Source organism: Scyliorhinus torazame, chromosome 7, assembly GCF_047496885.1.
Source record: "Scyliorhinus torazame isolate Kashiwa2021f chromosome 7, sScyTor2.1, whole genome shotgun sequence".
Lineage (NCBI taxonomy): Eukaryota > Metazoa > Chordata > Chondrichthyes > Carcharhiniformes > Scyliorhinidae > Scyliorhinus > Scyliorhinus torazame.
The window spans coordinates 238,989,169-239,011,336 of record NC_092713.1 but is presented as its reverse complement, the minus strand read 5'-3'; the positions used below and the strand labels follow the sequence as shown (position 1 = coordinate 239,011,336).

Genomic DNA, 22,168 nt, shown 5'->3' with positions numbered 1-22,168 from the left:
CGGACTTAGAATTATTTCCGCTGAATCGGGCTCATTAATTTTCCTATCAATTGATACTTCTTTTGACTGGGCCATCTCCCCATATAAACAGGAAGTGTGCTTCTTTTTTCCTACATTAGGATTATAAAAAATTGTGAACTTTATGTTAGTACATTTTAAATCTTCAGTCTGCTCCGAATGATAGTTATAAAACTTAACAACAGTGTTTATTTGAAAACTAAACAATTAAATCTGACAACTCAGCAAATGCAATACAACATAGCCCAATAAGGGTTAAATTTCTATTTTCAAGCTCTTCCTTTAATGCTGAGAAGGACTTTGGTCTTCTTTCAACATTCAAATGTACACAGAGCAAACTCAAAAACCTCTTTCACTTTTTGCCAATGCACTGCTTATTTGGTGAACTTTGCCCCAAATAGTTTCTTTTTGTAAGTTTAACTCGTAGACAGTAATTTGTTACAGTAGCCAAAATGTTCAGCCTTTGGGCTCAGATTCTCTTTTCAGAATTGCATGTCAAAGGGTGGAATTTTCATCTGGAATAATAAAACAATCCATCCGAGGACAACTTTAAACAAGTCGGGACATTTAAAGGTACTAAATAACTGCAAATTAGTTTTGTAAAATTAATATGTTACTAAATAGAACATCATACCGAACTACAAAATGCTCATATCAAACTTCAGTAGATTTTTATTTGTTTCCTCAGCTGTGGTAACTGACAATTTAACATACCAAGAAATTGCTCTTCCTTCATCTCACCCTTGCTTTATTTTCTTAAATAAGTACCTGATTAAAGCAGGAGCTGAAAACACTGAATCTGTCTGCCACTTTACACTGTTTTAAAAAAGGATATATTTTGATTCTGGTTACATCTCAGTTTATAGTATATATAAACATGGCAGAACATATTTCTGATCCCCACCCCCCTCCCCGCCCCTCCAGTATGGAGCCAATACTCAGGTTACAAATCCCAGCACCCATTGCAGACTTGCTATAAAAATTAGATATAGGGTTGATCTAAAAACATTTTGCAACTGCATTGTTAAATTATACATTTACTATTAGGTCAATTGCAATGAATACAATTGTAATTATTTTATATTTTGTTCACACTAATTACTGTAACATCACTGAACCTTAGGTGAAAGTCTGGATGTTACAAAGCACACACAAATATGGATTAACCCACTCTTCAGCAATCAAGTGTACCTGTTTTTCAAAATGATCCTGAAGATGTACAGGTCTTAGTCAAAAATCTCTACAAAACCTGTCACGTTATTTTCAGGTAGGCAATGGAAATTACATTTCACTCTCTGAACAGATGTCTGCAACTCAGGGGCAAGATTTACTAGGATTCTGTTGTTGTTAGCATCATCTTTCTACATGTGTTGTATGCAAATGATGCAAAAGCAAACAGGATTTACTGCCCACATCTGTACCACAGGGAATTTCTAGGTGTTTTTTCCAAAGACCAGGATATGTAATTTGCATAAATATTTTTCACAGCTTTAATAATAGTTTAATAATACATTTTTATATTTGCTTACTGATCCTGTCAATTATCAATCTGTTCTATGCAAATCCAACACACATCACTTCGCCGAAAGCATCTGGAAATGTTTGGGAGGAATCATGGAAACGGTACAATTGTTCAGATACAAAATCACAGGAAAGTGGACAGATAAAATTATTGGAGTGCTGCATTATGTATGTAGCCAAATATGAAAACACGCAAGATAAAAGGAAATTGAAATAGCCAGCAAGGAAATAACCTATTAAAAGTCTTACCTTTAATATAATAGCTCTTACATCTTTATGCCCAAAGCCCTTCATGGCTAGTGAATTGGTTTTGAGCTGTACCCACAATTTCTGTAAGTAGTAGTCCCCGAACAGCAATTAGATGAATGGCAATTTAATCTGTTTCGAGTTAGCTCAGTTGGAGGAAGAATGTTGCCCAATTTGTTTTGACAATGTTAATTTTAAGACTTTCACATTCTAGCTTTTTGCAGCAAGAATGTGATCATCATCGATGTATTAAGTCACAATACTGAAGCCAGGACTACAAAAGTAGGTCAAGAATTTTAAGTAAACCGTTTTCAGTGCAATTATTTTCATCCTGATCTGGTTTAATAAGACCAAGCCCCTTACTTTAAATTTAACAATTTGTGTATGGTATTCAGGTTTTTAAATGCACAATGGTGGAGCCAATATTAATATCCATGATTATTTTGCAATATGGTAGCATTACTTCAAGTTTGATCATGTATTGGTTTTAGCTCAGTGAGCTAGACAGCTGGTTTGTAATACAGAACAAGGCCAGCAGCGCGGGTGCAATTCCCGTACCAGCCTATACACAAACAGGCGTTGGAATGTGGCAACTAGGGGCTTTTCACAGTAACTTCATTGCAGTGTTAATGTAAGCTTACCTGTGACAATAAAAAAGATTATTATTATTATAAGGTTAATCTCCACAGTATGAATGTGTTAAAACTACCCTAATTAATTCATTTCAGTGATGGCAACAGACTGATGGGTTTTTGCTGGATTAGCTGGGTGACCATTCCCTGGTACATTCAGAAATATTCTTAAAACCAGCTCAGATCTGGGATCACATATTCATACTTCCATTTCTGTCATTCTTCATTCTCCATGTGTACAACTGCAGTACCTAACAGAAACTGAGCATTTCACCAAAAAAAGATATTTGTATTAAAAATGTGGGCAGTGATCCAACAGGAAGGTTGCGTGCATTTGTGAGAAATTGCAGAGCTCCAAGGTGCAGAGGGATCTGGGTGTCTGAGTGCATAAATCACAAAAGGCTATTATACAGGTAGAGCAAGTAATGAGGAAAGTTAAGAGAAAGTTATCAATTATTATGAGGGGAATTGAATACTAAAGTAGGGAGGTCATGCTTCAGTTCTACAGGGCACTAGTGAAGCCACATTTGGAGCACTATGTACCTTATTTAAGGTATGTTGTAAATGCATTGGAAGCAGTTCAGAAAAGCTTTTCCAGACTAATACCAGGAATGGGTGGGTTGTCTTCTGAGGAAAGGTTGGAGAGGTTAGGCTTATACCCGCTGGAGTTTACAAGAAGAAGAGGCAACTTGATTGAAACATCTGGGGCGGGATTCTCCGACCCCCCCGCCGGGTCAGAGAATACCCGGGGGGCGGCGTGAATCCCGCCCCGCCGCCCCGATGCCGGCTGCCGTATTCTCCGGAGCCGTTCGCAGCGGCCCCCCCCGGCAATTCTCCGGGCCCCGTTGGGCCGAGCGGCTGCCCGTTTTTGGCCAGTCCCGCCGGCGTGGATTGGACATGGTCCCACACGGCGGGACCTGCAGGTACGTTGGCTGGTGCGGTCCTGGGGGGGCACAGGGGGATCCGACTCCAGGTGGGGGGAGGGACCCACGGTGGCCTGGCCCGTGATTGAGGCCCACCGATCTGCTGGTGGGTCTGTGCCGTGGGGGCACTTCTTCCTTCTGCGCCGGCCCCTGTAGGGCTCTGCCATGGCCGGTGCGGAGGAGACACCCCTCTGCGTATGCGCGGAACCACGCCGGCAGTTCTGCGCATGCGCTAACTCATGTAGTCCCTTCAGTGCCGGCTGGCACGGCACCAACCCCTCCGATGCCAGCCTAGCCCCCGGAAGTGCAGAGAATTCTGCTACTTCCGGCCGGCCCAACGCCGGAGTGGTTCGCGCCGTTTTTTATGCCGGTGTCAGGCCATCGCGCCGATTTGGGAGAATCCCGCCTAGAAGATCCTGAGGAGTCTTGACAGGGTGAATGTGGGGAAGATGTTTCCCCTGTAGGAGAATCTAGAACTAGGGGAGTCACCCAATTAAAATGGAGATGAGGTGAAATTTTATCTCTCAGGGAGTCATGAGTATTGGCAACTCTGTGCCTGAAAAGGTTGTGAAAAGCAGAGTCTTTGAATATTTTTAAGGCAGAGATGGATAGATCTTGTTAAGCAAAGGTGTGAAAGGTTATCAAGAGGAGTGCAAATTTGAGGTTACTATCAAGCCGGTCATGATCTTATTAAATAGAGTCATAGAAGTTTACAGCATGAAAACAGGCCCTTCAGCCCAACTTGTCCACACCACCCAGTTTTTACAACTAAGCTAGTCCCAATCGCCCGCATTTGGCCTATATCCTTCTATATCCAGCTTTCCCATATAACCGTCTAAATGCTTTTTAAAAGACATAATTGTCCCTACCTCTACTACTGCCTCTGGCAGCTCATTCCAGACATTCACCACAGTGTGTGTGAAAAGATTACCCCTCTGGACCCTTTTGTATCCCTCCCCTCTCACTTTAAACATATGCCCTCTAGTTTTAGACTCCCCCATCTTTGGGAAAGGTTGTTGACTCTGTACCTTATCTGTGCCATTCATTATTCATAGACTCCTCTCACATCACCCCCAAGCCTCCTATGTTCCAGGAAAAAAGTCCCTGTCTATCCAGTCTCTCCTTATAACTCAAACCATCATGTCCTGATGGCATCCTAGTACATCTTTTCTGTACTCTTTCTAGTTTAATAATATCCTTTGTATAATAGAGTGACCAGAACTGTACACAGTATGCCAAGTGTGGTCTTACCAACGTTTTGTGCAACTTCAGCAAGGTGTCCCAATTCCTGTATTCAATGTCCTGACCAATGAAACCAAGCATGCTGAATGCCTTCTTCGCCACCCTGTCCACCTGTGACTCCACTTTCAAGGAGATATGGACTTGTACTCCTGGATCTCTTTGTTCTATAGCTCTCCCCAACACCCTGCCATTAACTGAGTAGGTCCTGCTCCGTGCGATCTACCAAAATGCACCTCACATTTAAACTCCATCTGCCATTCATCGGCCCACTGGCCCAATTGATCAAGATCCCGTTGTAATCCTAGATAACCTTCTTCACTGTCCACTATGCCACCGATCTTGGTGTTGTCTGCAAACTTACTAACCATGCCTCCTAAATTCTCATCCAAATCATTAATATAAATAACAAATAACAATGGACCCAGCACTGATCCCTGAGGCACACCGCTGGTCATGGGCCTCCAGTTTGAAAAACAACTCTCTACAACCACCTTTGTCTTCTATCATCAAGCCAATTTTGTATCCAAATCGCTACTTCACCCTGGATCACGTAAGATTTAACCTTATGCAACAACCTACCATGCAGTACCTTGTTAAAGGCCTTTGCTAAAGTCCATGTAGACAACGTCGACTGCACTGCCCTCATCTACCTTCTTGGTTACCCCTTTAAAAAACCCAATCAAATTCCTGAGACATGATTTTCCACTCACAAAGCCATGCTGACTGTCCTAATTAGTCCTTGCCGCACTAAATGCTTGTAGATCCTGTCGCTCAGAATACCTTTTAACAACCTACCCACCACAGACATTAGGCTCACCGGTCTGTAGTTCCCAGGCTTTTCCCTGCCACCTTTCTTGAACAAAGGCACACGATTTGCTACCCTCCAATCTTCAGGTATCTCACCTCTGGCTGTCGATGATTCAAATATCTCTGCTGAGGACCCGCAATTTTCTCCCTAGCCTCTCACAATGTCCTGGGATACATTGCATCAGGTCCCGGGGATGTATCTACCTTGATGTGCTTTAAGACTTGCAGCACCTCTTTCTCTGTCATAGGTACACTCCTCAAGGCATCACAATTTATTTCACCAAGTTCCCGTACATCCATGCCTTTCTCAACAGTAAATACCATTGAGAAATATTCATTTAGGATCTCACTCATCTCTTGTGGATCCGCATAGATGACCTTTTACTTAAGAGACCCTACTCTCTCCCTCGTTACTCTTTTGCCCCTTTATGGATTTGTAGAAGCCCTTTGGTCTCTCCTTTGCCTTATCTACCAAAGCAATCTCATATCCCCTTTTTGCACTCCTGATTTCTCTAACTCGACTCCAACAACCTAGATACTCTCCAAGGGATCCACTTGATCCCAGCTGCCAATACATGTCATATGCCTCCTTCTTTTTGGCCAGGGCCTCGATATCCAGAGTCATCCAGGGTTCCCCACTTCAACTTCTTGCCCTTCACTCTAAAAGGAAGGTGCTTACCCTGAACCCTGGTTAACACACTTTTGAAAGCCTCCCACTTACCAGTCGTCCCTTTGCCTGACAACAGACTCCCCCAATCAACTTTTAAAAGTTCCTGTCTAATACCATCAAAATTGGCCTTGCCCCAATTTAGAATGGCGGAGCAGGCTCGAGGGGCTGAATGGCCTCTCCTGCTCCTTCTTTCTATGTTTCCAAACGGTTTGACCTCTAAAATTATCCACATAACTGTACATATTGATATATGTATGATCTTTCTCAGTCTCGGACTTATTTGTTGTAAATCTGTCAAGAAAAGCTGAATATATTGAAAGTAAAGTGTGTTTTATTGTATCTTAAAGACACGCAGTGATTACATGAGCATTTGTGTGATTTCCCTCTAATTGCTTCTTCCGCCCGATATTCCCTGCACTAAATAATATAACAATTTTATCACTTGATGTGTAACAGTTGCCTGCTGGGCACGACTGCTACATCCCTTCCACTGTTAAAGGCCAGATTCGTGGCAATTGGAGCTTGCAAATCAGACTAACAGTCAAGTCAACCATGAGGTTACTATTTCATTTGCTGCAGCCGATATTTATAACATTTCCAAACCTTCCCACGGCTGCTCCCAACAAAGGACCGATAACTTCATATTCATCAAGAATATGTGTGGATGCTGCGCGCACCCAGCATTTTGAGGCAACTAGTTCAAAACGAGGTACTGATTATTGATGGACTGTTGCAAATAAATATGTGTCACTTTATTACACCCCCCCAACCCCACACACACCACACACACACGAAACAATTCAGATTGTGTAAAGCAGGTTCCGGTTCTGCACGGAATTAAAACCTTTTAAATAACCGGTGCTGAATTAAACGCCTTCATCTTTCAACGTCCCACTTTTATTCAGCCCTGCATTAGAAGCTTGCGCGTCGACCTGTGGGCTGCTTTGAAAGGCAAAAAGGTATCACTTTACTAATGAACTTCGTCTGGCTGCCATCGGGGAGATTGGCCGGAATTTGCAACACTTTGCAGGCACCCTTTGTGCCCCGCCCCCCACCGGACACAACTTTAAACGTTTTAAGTTTAAGAATCTGCCATTCCCAATGAATTGTGAAGACATTATAAAGGCTGCTTGTTATTGGGTTAATTGTCTCCATTTTCCCTTTTCCCGCACTGCCGACCTGAACCTCCCCAGCGTGTTTGGAAAAAAGGGAAGTTGGCACTTCCCCCAACTCGGGTCAGAACAAAGTCAATCTAAGATCCTGTTAAAGGGGGTGCTGTCGCCCACGAGCACTTGGCAAGATTACACATTGCAGTTACAGGCAGGCTCTGCCTGTGCATGACGGCGGTTACAAGCAGCAGTGATTTCAAAACCGTTCCTTGTTTTAAATTTTAAGTGATCCCGGTTCCCAGCACGAATGCGACCATGACCTTTATTTTGGGAGTGGGGCACTGGCCTCATGTGTCGGTGAAAGGCTGATGAAAGGGTTCAGGTGTCAAGAGGGAAACGCGGCGCAAAAAGAAAAGGGAGGACGTTTCCAGGGAGACCGATGCCTCCTCCACACTGAGTGAGAGAGAAAAAAAAACCTGTCCTTCCATCTGCAGAGCGGGAGGAAGACAGACCAGCAGCAAAACCGAGCGAAATCCGTGTGGTGTGAGGGGATGCCCTGATCTTGGGCAGGATTACAGCGCTGTGCGGTCTCTGGAACTCGCCCACAGCCTCCCTCCGTCCACAATCTCCCTCCCCCACGCTTCAATCGTTGTTGGAGGGCCGGGGGAGAACAGCGGGCTGCGAGAGGCGATCCGCGGCCGGGGAGGTGAGTTTCAGCTTCCCGCTGCCCCTTTCCGCGTACTCCGCGACTCCAGCCTGAATATAAATGTCATCAAACAAGAGTTTGGTGTATTTCTGATCCCGGGCCAGGAGCAGCGGGAGGAACTATGTATACTTCGCGTTTGATTCGCAATCCATCTAAAATTGCAGACCGTTGTGCTGACAGCGAACGGAAAGCGGAGGGGGCATTGCAGTGTATATGTGGTTCAGGAAGAGCAGCGAGATATTACCGTGTATATATGGTTCAGGTAGAGCAGGTAGACATTACCGTGTATATATGGTTCAGGAAGAACAGGGAGATATTACCGTGTGTATATAGTTCAGGAAGAGCAGGTAGACATTACCGTGTATAATATGGTTCAGGAAGAGCAAGGAGATATTACCGTGCATAATATGGTTCAGGAAGAACAGGGAGATATTACCGTGTGTATATAGTTCAGGAAGAGCAGGTAGACATTACCATGTATAATATGGTTCAGGAAGAGCAGCGAGATATTACCGTGTATCATATGGTTCAGGGAGATATTACCGTGTAAAATATGGTTCAGGAAGAGCAGCGAGATATTACCGTGTATATATGGTTCGGGAAGAGCAGGGAGATATTACCATGCGTATATAGTTCAGGAACAACAGGGAGATATTACCATGTATAATATGGTACGAAGTCTTACAACACCAGGTTAAAGTCCAACAGGTTTGTTTCGATGTCACTAGCTTTCGGAGCGCTGCTCTTTCCTCAGGTGAATGAAGAGGTCTGTTCCAGAAACACATATATAGACAAATTCAAAGATGCCAGACAATGTTTGGAATGCGAGCATTAGCAGGTGATTAAATCTTTACAGATCCAGAGATGGGGTAACCCCAGGTTAAAGAGGTGTGAATTGTCTCAAGCCAGGACAGTTGGTAGGATTTCGCAGGCCAGATGGTGGGGGATGAATGTAATGTGACATGAATCCCAGGTCCCGGTTGAGGCCGCACTCATGTGTGCGGAACTTGGCTATAAGTTTCTGCTCGGCGATTCTGCGTTGTCGCGGGTCCTGAAGGCCGCCTTGGAGAACGCTTACCCGGAGATCAGAGGCTGAATGCCCTTGACTGCTGAAGTGTTCCCCGACTGGAAGGGAACATTCCTGCCTGGTGATTGTTGCGCGATGTCCGTTCATTCGTTGTCGCAGCGTCTGCATGGTCTCGCCAATGTACCACGCTTCGGGGCATCCTTTCCTGCAGCGTATGAGGTAGACAACGTTGGCCGAGTCGCACGAGTATGTACCGCGTACCTGGTGGGTGGTGTTCTCACGTGTAATAGTGGTATCCATGTCGATGATCTGGCACGTCTTGCAGAGATTACCATGACAGGGTTGTGTGGTGTCGTGGTCACTGTTCTGAAGACTGGGTAGTTTGCTGCAAACAATGGTTCGTTTGAGGTTGCGCGGTTGTTTGAAGGCAAGTAGTGGGGGGGTGGGGATGACCTTGGCAAGATGTTCATCGTCATCAATGACGTGTTGAAGGCTGTGAAGAAGATGACGTAGTTTCTCCGCTCCGGGGAAGTACTGGACGACGAAGGGTATTCTGTCGCATCTCCACATCATGGATAATATGGTTCAGGGAGAGCAGGGAGATATTACCGTGTATAATATGGTTCAGGAAGAGCAGCGAGATATTACCCTGTATAATACGGTGCAGAGAGATATTACCGTGTGTATGTAGTTCAGGAAGAGCAGCGCGATATTACTGTGTATATAGTTCAGGAAGAGCAGCGAGATATTACCGTGTATATATGGTTCAGGAAGAGCAGGGAGATATTACCATGTGTATATAGTTCAGGAAGAACAGGGAGATATTACCATGTATAATATGGTTCAGGGAGAGCAGGGAGATATTACCGTGTATAATATGGTTCAGGAAGAGCAGCGAGATATTGCCCTGTATAATATGGTGCAGAGAGATATTACCGTGTGTATATAGTTCAGGAAGAGCAGTGAGATATTACCCTGTATAATATGGTGCAGAGAGATATTACCGTGTGTATATAGTTCAGGAAGAGCAGCGCGATATTACTGTGTATATAGTTCAGGAAGAGCAGGGAGATATTACCGTGTGTATATAGTTTAGGGAGAGTTTACTGTGTATAATATGGTTCAGGAAGAGCAGGGAGATATTACCGTGTGTATATAGTTCAGGAAGAGCAGCGAGATATTACTGTGTATATGTGGTTCAGGAAGACCAGGGAGATATTACCGTGTGTATATAGTTCAGGAAGAGCAGGGAGATATTACCATGTGTATATAGTTCAGGAAGAGTAGCGAGATATTACTGTGTATATGTGGTTCAGGAAGAGCAGGGAGATATTACCGTGTGTATATAGTTCAGGGAGAGATTACTGTGTATAATATGGTTCAGGAAGAGCAGGGAGATATTACCGTGTGTATATAGTTCAGGAAGAGCAGCGAGATATTACTGTGTATATGTGGTTCAGGAAGACCAGGGAGATATTACCGTGTGTATATAGTTCAGGAAGAGCAGGGAGATATTACCGTGTGTATATAGTTCAGGAAGAGTAGCGAGATATTACTGTGTATATGTGGTTCAGGAAGAGCAGGGAGATATTACCGTGTGTATATAGTTCAGGGAGAGATTACTGTGTATAATATGGTTCAGGAAGAGCAGGGAGATATTACCGTGTGTATATAGTTCAGGAAGAGCAGCGAGATATTACTGTGTATATGTGGTTCAGGAAGACCAGGGAGATATTACCGTGTGTATATATATATAGTTCAGGAAGAGCAGGGAGATATTACCGTGTGTATATAGTTCAGGAAGAGTAGCGAGATATTACTGTGTATATGTGGTTCAGGAAGACCAGGGAGATATTACCGTGTGTTTATAGTTCAGGGAGAGATTACTGTGTATAATATGGTTCAGGAAGAGCAGGGAGATATTACCGTGTGTATATAGTTCAGGAAGAGCAGCGAGATATTACTGTGTTTATGTGGTTCAGGTAGACCAGGGAGATATTACCGTGTATAATATAGTTCAGGAAGAGCAGGGAGATATTACCGTGTATAATACGGTTCAGGTAGAGCAGGGAGATATTACCATGATAATATGGTTCAGGAAGAGCAGGGAGATATTACCGTGTATAATATGGTTCAGGAAGAGCAGGGAGATATTACTGTGTATATGTGGTTCAGGAAGGGCAGGGAGACATTGCCATGTATATGGTTCAGGAAGAGCAGGGATGTATTGCTTTATATTTATGATTTAGGGAGATATATCACATGTATATGTGGTTCAGGGAAATATTGTTGTCTATATGTGCTTCAAGGAATTATTGCCGAGCATACGTGGTTCAGCAAGAGCAGGGAGGTATTGCCTTGTATATGTAATTTAGGGAGAAATTGCCCTGAATTTGAGGTTCAGAAAGAGCAGGGAGATATTGCCACGAATATGTGGTTGGGAGAGATATTGCCATGTACATGTGGTTCTGGAAGAGCATGGAGATAGTGCCATATGTATGTGATTCAGGGAGGTATTGCCGTGAGTATGTGGGTCAGAGAGATATTGCCTGTATATGTGGTTCAGGAAGAACCAGGTTATATGCTGTGTATATGTGTCTCCTGAAGAACCGGGGGGTGTTGCCGTACATATGTTGTTCCACAAGCGCAGAGAGTTATTACCTTGTATATGTAGATCAGGGAGATGTTGCCTCAGAGAGTGGTTCAGAGAGTTATTGTCATGTATATGATTGAGGGAGGGGTAATTATGATGCAATTAGGCAAGAATTAGGGAGCATAAGATGGGGACAGAAACTGTCAGGGAAAGGCACAAATGAAAAGTGGAGCTTGTTCAAGGAACAAATACTGCGTGTCCTTGTTAGGCATGTCCCTGTCAGGCAGGGAGGAAATGGCCGTGTGAGGGAGTCATGGTTCCCAAAATAGGTTGAATGTCTTGTCAAGAGAAAAAAGGAAGCGTATGTAAGGATGAGAAAACAAGGTTCAGTAGGGTCGCTTGAGGGTTACAGGGTAGCAAGGAATGAGCTGAAAAAAGGGCTTAGGAGAACTAGGAGGGGGCATGAGAAGTCCTTGGCGGGTCAGATCAAGGAAAACCCCAAGGCTTTTTACTCTTATGTGAGAAATAAAAGAATGACCAGGCTGAGGGTACGGCCGGTCAAGGACAGTAGTGGGAACTTGTGCATGGAGTCAGAAGAAATAGGAGAGGTGGTGAATGAATATTTTTCTTCAGTGTTCACAAAGGAAAGGAGCCATGTTGTTGAGGATGAGAGTGTGATTCAGGCGGGTAGGCTGGAGGAGGTAGATGTTCTGAGGAAGGATATATTAGGAATTTTGAAAAACCTGAGGGTCGACAAGTCCCCTGGGCCAGATGGGATATATCCAAGGATTCTTTGGGAGGCAAGGGATGAGATTGCAGAGCCTTTGGCTTTGATCTTTGGGTCCTCACTGTCCACGGGGATAGAGCCAGAGGACTGCAGAGTGGTGAATGTTGTTCCTCTGTTCAAGAAAGGGCATAGGAATGACCCTGGTAATTATAGGCCAGTTAGTCTTACTTCGGTGGTCGGGGAGATAATGGAAAAGATCCTGAAGGATAGGATTTATGACCATTTGGAAAGATGCAGCTTATTCCGGGATAGTCAACACGGATTCGTGAAGGGTAGGTCTTGCCTCACAAATTTGATTGAATTCTTTGAGGAGGTAACTAAGTGTGTAGATGAAGGTAGAGCAGTTGATGTCGCATACATCGATTTTAGTAAGGCGTTTGATAAGGTTCCCCATAGTCAGCTCATGAAGAAAGTAAGGAGGTGTGGGATAGAGGGAAATTTGGCCAATTGGATAAGTAACTGGCTATCACATAGAAGATAGAGGATGGTGGTGGATGGAAAATGTTCAGACTGGAGACCAGTTACGAGCGGTGTACCACAGGGATCAGTGCTGGGTCCTCTGCTATTTGTGATTTTTATCAATGACCTGGAGGAGGGGGCTGAAGGATGGGTCAGTAAATTTGCTGATGACACCAAGATTGCTGGGGTAGTGGATGAGGTGGAGGGCTTTTGTAGGCTGCAAAGAAACATTGATAGGATGCAGAGCTGGGCCGAAAAATGGCAGATGGTGTTTAACCCTGATAAGTGCGAGGTGATTCATTTTGGTCGAAAAAATTTGAATGCGGATTACAGGGTCACGGCAGGGTTCTGAGGAATGTGGAGGAACAGCGAGATCTTGAGGTTCATGTCCACAGATCTCTGAAGGTTGCCACTCAAGTGGATAGAGCCATGAAGAAGACTTATAGTGTGTTAGCGTTTATTAACGGGGGGCTTGAGTTTAAGAGCCGTGGGGTTATGCTGCAATTATACATGACCGTGCTGAGACCACATTTGGAGTATTGTGCGCAGTTCTGGTCACCTCATTATAGGAAGGATGTGGAAGCATTGGAAAGGAAAGGGTGCAAAGGAGATTTACCAGGATGCTGCCTGGTTTGCAGGATAGGTCTTATGAGGAAAGTTTGAGGGAGCTAGGGCTTTTCTCTTTGGAGCGGAGGGGGATGAGAGGTGACTTAATAGAGGTTTATAAGATAATGAGGGGGATAGATAAGAGTGGACGTTCAGAGACTATTTACTTGGGTGGATGTAGCTGTTACAAGGGGGCATAACTATAAGATTCAGGGTGGGAGATATGGGAGGGATGTCCAAGGTAGGGTCTTTACTCAGAGAGTGGTTAGGGTGCGGAATGGATTGCCTGCTGTGATAGTGGAGTCGGACACTTTAGGAACTTTCAAGTGGTTATTGGATAGGAACATGGAGCACACCAGAATAACAGGGAGTGGGATAGCTTGATCTTGGTTTCGGACAATGCTCGGCACAACATCGAGGGCCGAAGGGCCTGTGGTTCAGGGAGATGTTGTCGTGTATATTTGGTTCATGGAGATGTTGCTGTGTATATCTGGTTCGGAGATGTTGCCGTGTATATCTGCTTCATGGAGATGTTGACGTGTATATCTGCTTCATGGAGATGTTGCCGTGTACATCTGGTTCATGGAGATGTTGCCGTGTGTATCTGGTTCATGGAGATGTTGCCGTATACATCTGGTTCATGGAGATGTTGCCGAGTATATCTGGTTCAGGGAGATGTTGCCATTTATATGTGGTTCGGAAAGAGGAGGGTGATGTTGTCATCTAAATATAGTTCAGGGATATGTGTACATGTGGTTCAGAAAGAGCAGGGCGATATTGCTGTGTATATGTGTTGCATTGAGATCCTGCCATGTATAGCTGATTCAGGGTGATCTTGCCGTGTATATGTGGTTCAGGGATATATAGCAATGTATATGTGGTTTAGGCAGAGCAGGGAAATGTTGCTGTGTATATGTGGTTCAAGAAGACCAGTGAGATATTGGCATGTTCAGGAAGATGTTGACATGCATATGTGATTCAAGGCAATATTGCGTTTTTTTGTGTGGCTCAAGGAGAAATTGCCCTGGATATGTGGTTCAGGAAAAGCAGGGAGATATTGCAGTGTACATGTTGCTCGTAAAGAACCAGGGGATGTTGCCCTGCATATGTGGTTCAGTAAGAGCAGATAGTTATTGCCGTGTATATGTGGTTCAGGGACTTGTTGCCGTCTATATGTGGTTTAGGGAGATGTTGCCGTCTATATGTGATTCAGGGAAATGTTGCCGTCTATATGTGATTCAGGGAGATGTTGCCGTGTGTACATGGTTCAGGAAGAGGAGGGAGATGTTGCCGTGTATATGTAGGGGAGATGTGTACATGTAGTTCAGGAAGAAATTAAATGAAATGAAAATCGCTTATTGTCACAAGTAGGTTTCAAATTAAGTGACTGTGAAAAGCCCTTAGTCGCCACATTCTGGCGCCTGTTCGGGGAGGCTGATACGGGAATTGAAACTGCGCTGCTGGCCTGCCTGGGTCTGCTTTAAAAGCCAGCTATTTAGCCCACTGTGCTAAATCCGCCCCAGAAGAGCAGGGTTATTGGATTGGATTTGTTTATTGTCACATGTACCGAGGTACAGTGAAAAGTATTGTTCTGCGTACAGTTCAGACAGGTCATTCCATACATGAAAAGGAAATACATAGGGCAAACATAAAATACACAATGTAAATACGTAGACACAAATATTGCCGTGCCTACGTGGTTCATGAAGAGCATGGAGATGCTACCATGTACATGTGGTTATGCACGAGCAGGGAGATCTTGCTGTGTATATGTGGTTCAAGAAGAGCATGGAGACATTGGCATGTATACGTGGTCCAGCACGTGCTGGGAAGTCTTGCCGTGTATATGTGGTTCAGGAAGAGCAGGGAGATATTGCCACGTATATGTAATTCAGGGAAATCTTGTCGTGTATATGTGGTTCAGGGAGATCTTGCTGGGTATATGTCATTTTAGGAGTGCAAGCCAAGGAATGCTAGACAAGAGGATTGGTGATTTACGGTCATTGGCTGAGCGACCAGGAGGTGAAGGTAATCCTCCAGATTCTTTCATCATGAGAGAGGAATGCTGACCAGAAGCTTCTGTTAGTCCCATTATTCATTATTCCTGTTTTAAATAATCAACATGCATATCGCACTGAACCAGGAATCTTTTTATAATTAAAGCCGGTTGTTCAATTTAAAAATGTTTCTTGTTCTTACCTAAGATAAGATGACTAGAATGTTTCTCACAAATTTGCATTTTCATTTTATTAAACATTTCTTTCCCCCTTACAGACTTGAACACTTCAGTTTTCAGATGGAAAACTCCAGGGGATGTGAGCATAACACAAAGAGCCCATTGTAAGAACTGAGGGAGGCCAGGCAGCTTGGTGAAATCATCACATTACCATGAAACAAGATGGGAACCATAAAAGATCTGGATAGCTTGCAGCTCTCAGTATCGGACTCGGTTGAGATGGAGAATAAGTGTTTGCCAGCGGCTGGCATTATTCCTGCCTTTTGTAACAACCAAGAGAAAGATGAGGAAGCTGCAGTGCACTCCAACTACCAGGGCCTCTGTGCCAGCACTGGTGCAGCCAATAACCTGAACAACCTCAGTAGCAGCCATCTGGCGGAGATCAGCGTTAATGTGCCTAAAAATGACAATGCAGAAATGGCCAATCACTGTAACACCCCAGGCAAAGATTTAGATCTAAGCAAGGAACGGGGACAGGAAAATCCCGGCGCTCCCTTCGGTAACAGCACTGATCACACTGACGGAGCGATAAGCCCCCCAAATATAAAAGAAAGCACAAGACTGGACAATGACAGCTCAGAGCCCAACCCTGACATCTCCTTCACAGGATGTGATCCAGAGAGCAGGACAATGGGAACATCTAATTGTACTAATCCTCAGAAACCTCTTCACCTAGTGGAGGTAACAAAACCTACAATCGTTGAATCAATCATTCATTCAGACACCGACATGCCAGAAAACCATCAGCAGAGCCAGAAAGAGATTAAAGACATTGACACTGCTGAATGCATGACACAGATATCCAAGTCTGTCCCAACAAGCCAAGATGCTGAGGTGCAGGTAGCTATCCAAGTGCAAAAGATATCTGTTGCCACTAGCCCCTTGGCTCCATTAGACAACTATCCGGTATTTAAAATGCCCGATGTCAGATTACGGGATCAAGTAGTTGAGAAGCCAACAGCATGTCTGGCGACCCCATCATCTGTCACTACAGCATCGCGAAAGGATGTTGAGATGCAGGTTGATATAACTGTGCAATGTAAATCAGTGGGAACTGGTCCAATGACTCCATTAGAGAAGACTCCACTGGCCACTCTCCCTGAGGTTCATGTGGAGGTGATGGAAGAAGAGCAACCAGAGCCAGTGCGTGATGTCCAGTGGGATGATAAAGGTATGACATGGGAAGTCTATGGAGCATCCGTGGATGCTGAAGTGCTTGGACTCGCTATCCAGAAACATTTGGAAAAGCAAATAGAGGAGCATGGCAAGCAAAACCCTGAAGTGTGCCAAAATGATAAATCCAGTTCGTTGAAAGGATCTTTGAGGAAGGAAGAGAACAAGAGAAGGCAAAGCAATGTTTTTCAAGCAGTTTTGCACAACATTAGAAGTCCACAGTGCTGTACCCGTGGTAACACTGCAGCAGAATAATATAAGTTAAATTTGGACCATTGACTAAATGATCACAAAGTCTGAAAATGTTTGTGTTTCTTTGATACAATTTCTTTCAGCTCTTAACTTTTTCCCCGAGGCAAGTTGATAAATTACCAATTAAGTTGTATCACCGATAAATAAAAGATTATAAATGTGTAAGCAAATGAAATATGGAACACACTTAATAATGTATTTTACAGTATCTTTTTTGTGAACTGATTTTAAATTGGAACTATTCAGCAGTAATCTTCTGCATTACCTAGTGTTGCAGCATTGTGTGTAACAGTATTATGTGCATAGGTTCGTTGGTTTAACAATTTAATTGTATAGTTTTTTTTATCCCCCTTACACGATTTTGCCAGTTGCAGAGTAGCTGCTAGCAATCGGATGTCTGGGAGAATGGATCCATGGCATCTATCATCACTGCTCTGAAAAACCTCCCCAGGGGCTTCATGACATTTCTTCAGGCTTCATGCAGCCTCTCTTATTTCCTTGCAGCCCACCTCCAGTCTGAGGGATCACAAGTCTCCAGTTGGTGCCTCCCTACAATGATGTAGTTACGTTTGGGCAACTCCGGCTGTGTGGTAACAGAGAGAACCCAGCTTTAAACTGGTGGTGCCATTAATTGATTTGCATTGGGCTGAAACATTGCATCATCCAAACCTGCTTTTTAAAGTAAACTTATTTGGAAATGGGACTTTAAGATTTTAAAATTGTTTTGGTGGTTATTGTTTTATTTTTTAATATGTATGTATCATCAGAAAAAATATTGACCCTTATTTGAAAAATGCCATAGCAAATTTGCTAAATCCTCTGTGCAGTGACAAAATTCATCTTAAGGGCTTGCCAAGAAGCATTTTAAAGCTTGACCTAAAAATAATGATTGGTTGTATGTTGCCTTGTCAACAGAACTGAAATAGTATGAAAACTGAACACTTCAGTCAAATTGTTTAATATAGTTATACTAGGGTATTTTGAGATCAGTAACTTGTAGAATCTGAATAGAATCATGTTATTTCTTGGCAATTATGTTTCTATTTTTCTAACTATTTCTAGCTTTCCAGTGTGGCTGTTACTCTAATTGGAATGGGTGTAACTTGTCCGTTGAACAAATACAAAAATGCCCCAAATGTATAGTTACCCCTGTTTAGTTAATATCTGAAGTAATTTTCCTTATACAATAACCTGCTGGCTGTTGTTGATTGGTATGTGTAGTAGCATAATTGTATATTCAAGGTTTTGTACCTTGTCACTTTACAATGATATATTGTTATTATTGATCCTTTAGATTCCCACAAGCAAAAATCTGAAGGAAAGTGGTTGCTGAGTGTAGTAATACGTGTTTGAATTAATCCTTTGGGTACTCTTTGTTGGATGAATAGAATTAACCATCCAATATTATAGTTTACTCCATCCTCTTATCGAAAAAGGCTGTAAACTTCCTACTATAATTTGTTTTCTATGTGGAAATGCTTCTTTTATTCACTTGATATCTATCTGTGAAATTAAACCTTGCTGTTTTGTGAGCAATCTCAATGCCAGAACTTGCTTCTTAAAGATATGTCAAGGTCAGTTTTATGTTCCATTATTATGCACATTTCTTTTTGCGTGGGCTGTTAAAATAATGTAATCTCAAATGTTGTAAAACTACAAAAAAATTGGACGGATTAAAATATCAGTCAAATTCTTCGGTGAAAACACTTTTTTGGGCTAATAACAGGAATACAGTTACATTGCAGTTGGTTCATTTTTTTCTTTACAACACAATACCCAGCAAAATATGAAAAGGACACCAAAATATGAAATTTTTTATGATCTTTTTTACTTTGTATCATTTCCGGTGCTGAAACTGCAGGTGAGGATTGTTCTTGTGTAACAATTTGTGGCATTGTGATGTGTACCACACTACCATTTACACAATGTGTGGTTTATTCTGCAGGAACATCCCTTAGCATCGCGAGAAGGCATTTTCTAGAGTCATGCTTAAAAGATTCCATCTACTTGGAAACCGAATGTACCTGGAAACATAGTGCAGTTTCCATGCTGGCAAATCTACTGCGGATATGATCTTCTCTTTATGCTATCTATAAGAGAAGTGCAGGGAACATGGTTTGCTTACATAGATCTCACTAAGGCAATCAATACCATCAGCGGAGCAGGATTCCACAAGATTTTGGGGAAAATTGGTGGTCCACCACAGCTCATCAGTCTCATCTGCTCCTTCCACGATGGTCCCACTTCCAGCAGGTTGAATAGACTGAAATAGCGCTGTGTCCTAGCCCACACTCAACCATGCTTCTGACCCTTGCCTTCCCTACAGATATGGAAGGGGTCCACTTGCATTCTAGTTGGACAGCAAGCTCTGCAAATCTATCAAGATTCAAAGCAAAACTGGATCATGTCCTGATTAGAGAACCCCTCTTCACTGATAATGCTGTGCTAGTCACCCACATTGAAACTCAGCTACAAAGACTCCTGGATAGTCTCGCCCATGCTTCTAACTTCTCTCAACTATTGTTACAGGTCAAGGTATTGCATCTCTGCCTCTGATCATGTTGGGTAACACCCCATTTAACTGTTTGGCAAATTCTTCCAGCTCAAATTCACAGTGACAAACAATCTATCACTTGATGCAGAACTTGTTATATGCAGAGGAAAGGCAGCTATCATCTTTGGTCGAGTCACGAAATGTGCATGGAATAAGATCAAGCTGACCCTTTAGGAACAAGATGATAGTTTATAAGGCCTCTGTTCTCAGCACCTTGCAAGCGTGTCACTTGCAAGCATGTCATGAAGGTCCTAGACATCGATTATTGCTCCTAATGAGCTGCTAGTTCACAACTAAAGAAAATGGTGATGCCGCCTGTGGGCTGGCATGCACCACCATGATGACCAGTGGCTTGGCAATAGATGGCAACACCAAAAGCAACTACCCACAATGACACTTGGTAGAGCACTTGGGGCAGAACCTGCCTGTCAATGATTGGCCCCTATAGCCATCAGCATAGGTGCATCATATGAAGAGGAATTGAATTGTTTGCTCCTTGTCCATCATCTTTGATAGATGGAAGGATGCTGGGACATTTTTGTATTCCAACAGGAATCATCTTTGGACCTACACTGAAATATTCTCCCTTTTTTAAAATTCAATTTTTGCTCATAATTACGATGAAGTATTATTCCAATTTGTTCCTCATTCTTTCTGCTATAAAACCATTTCTCCACATCCTAACATTTGTTTTTTTTATCTCTCTTCTGCATGACTTTTACAATTCAGATGTATTGATTGAAATTTAGTTTTCTACCCCTGTTTCATAGGTTCTTTTTCTCTTCAAATCAATTTCTACTATTCTCAACCATGTACTTCGTAATTATTGAGCAGTTAAGGTCTCTACTCAATGTAACGCCTTTATTCTACTCGTGCTTGTATGGAAATTATCTTTCATATATTATTTGAAGTTTCAAAATAAACACTACCGTGTCTATCCCTTTTATTTCCTTACTAAGGAAACAACAAGCTTTGCAGATATCTAATGAAGGAGCCTCAAGATTCCAGAGAATTCGAAGGGACTGTCACATGGCTGTCCTCGAGTGTATATTGCCAACCATTCCGTTTCTGCAAAATTAAATGCAAAGAATGAACACCATTTTAGACTAAAAAGCAAACAATCTTCCTAACAGAATGTACGTAATGATATTGAAGTGTTTCATAAATATAATGACTACCACTACTTAGAAGTTATCTATCTAAAAATAAGCCATATCTTGGCACAGAACTACGTAACTCACCCGACCTTTGAGCGTGTTCTTTATGGCTCGCATCATCCTGTGGTTTATTTTTAAGTAAATAGCCACTTCCTTGTGTGTCACCTGTGTTACTAATGCACTGATGAAAGACATCATATTGCTTTGTCCTGCTTGCTTTGTGATAGGTGCACTGAGTATTGTGCCATATGGATATTAAGCGCTAAGTAACACCACTGTCGATGTACGTCAAACTTGCTCATTTTCAAAACAGGCAAATAATAAAAATTAGATTTATTGATAGTTACTTAACATAGCTATTAGGAATCACCACAAATTAACTGACCATCTGTACTGAGCCAAATGTTAATATAGCTTTGAGTGGTAAACTTTGTTTCAGAGTTTTAAACAGAAACATCCCACATTGCAATTTCACCCTGTGGACTGTTAAATCAATATGGATATCCTTTGTAATACCTTTTTGTTATGGTTCAGACCTTTAAAATGTATATGCAATCCATTTAAATTAGTCCCTTGTTTTATTTTCTTAACCGTGATTAAATGGGGCATTTATTATCTTTAATATGCGAGGCCTAGTCTGAGTTAGACATTGACGTAGATGGGGAGGATAAGCATAAATGCCTAGCTCCTACCTGATGTCTCTTTCAGAGGGACAAATATTGCAGAAGTGTTATCTATATTGGTCATTTATCCAATGGGAAACAGCATTATATTGTTCCAAAGTTATTAAGGATGCAACCCGGTACCTCATCAGGTATTCATTATGTTTTTGAATCCTACTGTGGTTTACAATTCTATTCAATTGTGAGGGTACAATACTTAATTTTTGTTTGCCCTAACTTGAACTTCAAAGAAAAACCTGTAATCAATGATAATTCTCTAAATGCTTTTGTGTTTTCTTACTTGCGCTACCATGCATGCTAGGAGATACTCTGTGGTTTCTCACAGATTTTTAAAATCAACTTTGTAACAATCACTGCAGCTTCAAGGTTTTTATAGTTTTAAAATTGTGAAGTGTTATTATTTCTTTCATTCACACAATCTAGTCAGAAATAATGAGGCCAGCATTTATTATCCATCCTTAATTACCCCTGGAAAGCTGCTGGTGGTAGGCGAGCAGTTTTCTCTAACCTCTGCAGTCCATGCTGGGTAGGTACACCCACGGTGCTGATGGGTAGGGAGCTTCAGGAGTTTAACCCAGTAACGATGAAGGGACGACAGACCATTACCAAGTTAGGGTGGTGTGATACTTTGGATGGGGCCTTGCTCATGGTGGCGTTCCCATGCACCTGCTGTCCTCGTTATTCCGGGTGGTGGAATATTTATGTTCAGGGCGTTCAAATTCAGCTGGTTTTAATCTGTTAATTCTTGTTTTAAAAAAAAGCTTGAT

The 22,168-nt window shown here is 42.6% G+C and overlaps 1 protein-coding gene across 2 annotated transcripts; it reads left to right on the top strand.

The window, feature by feature from the left end:
• Positions 1–1,265: 1,265 nt before the first annotated feature.
• gprin1 (G protein regulated inducer of neurite outgrowth 1) lies at positions 1,266–18,701 on the top strand. 2 transcript variants are annotated; one of them, XM_072512199.1, is made up of 2 exons: positions 1,266–1,285; positions 15,621–18,701. In XM_072512199.1, exon 2 carries the CDS (start codon positions 15,745–15,747, stop codon positions 17,008–17,010), a length of 1,266 nt encoding a protein of 421 aa, XP_072368300.1. In that variant the 5' UTR covers positions 1,266–1,285; positions 15,621–15,744; the 3' UTR covers positions 17,011–18,701. The 2 variants fall into 2 exon arrangements, with proteins under 2 accessions (XP_072368300.1, XP_072368299.1); XM_072512198.1 differs by lacking the exon at positions 1,266–1,285 and adding an exon at positions 6,985–7,874.
• The last annotated feature ends 3,467 nt before the right edge of the window (positions 18,702–22,168 follow it).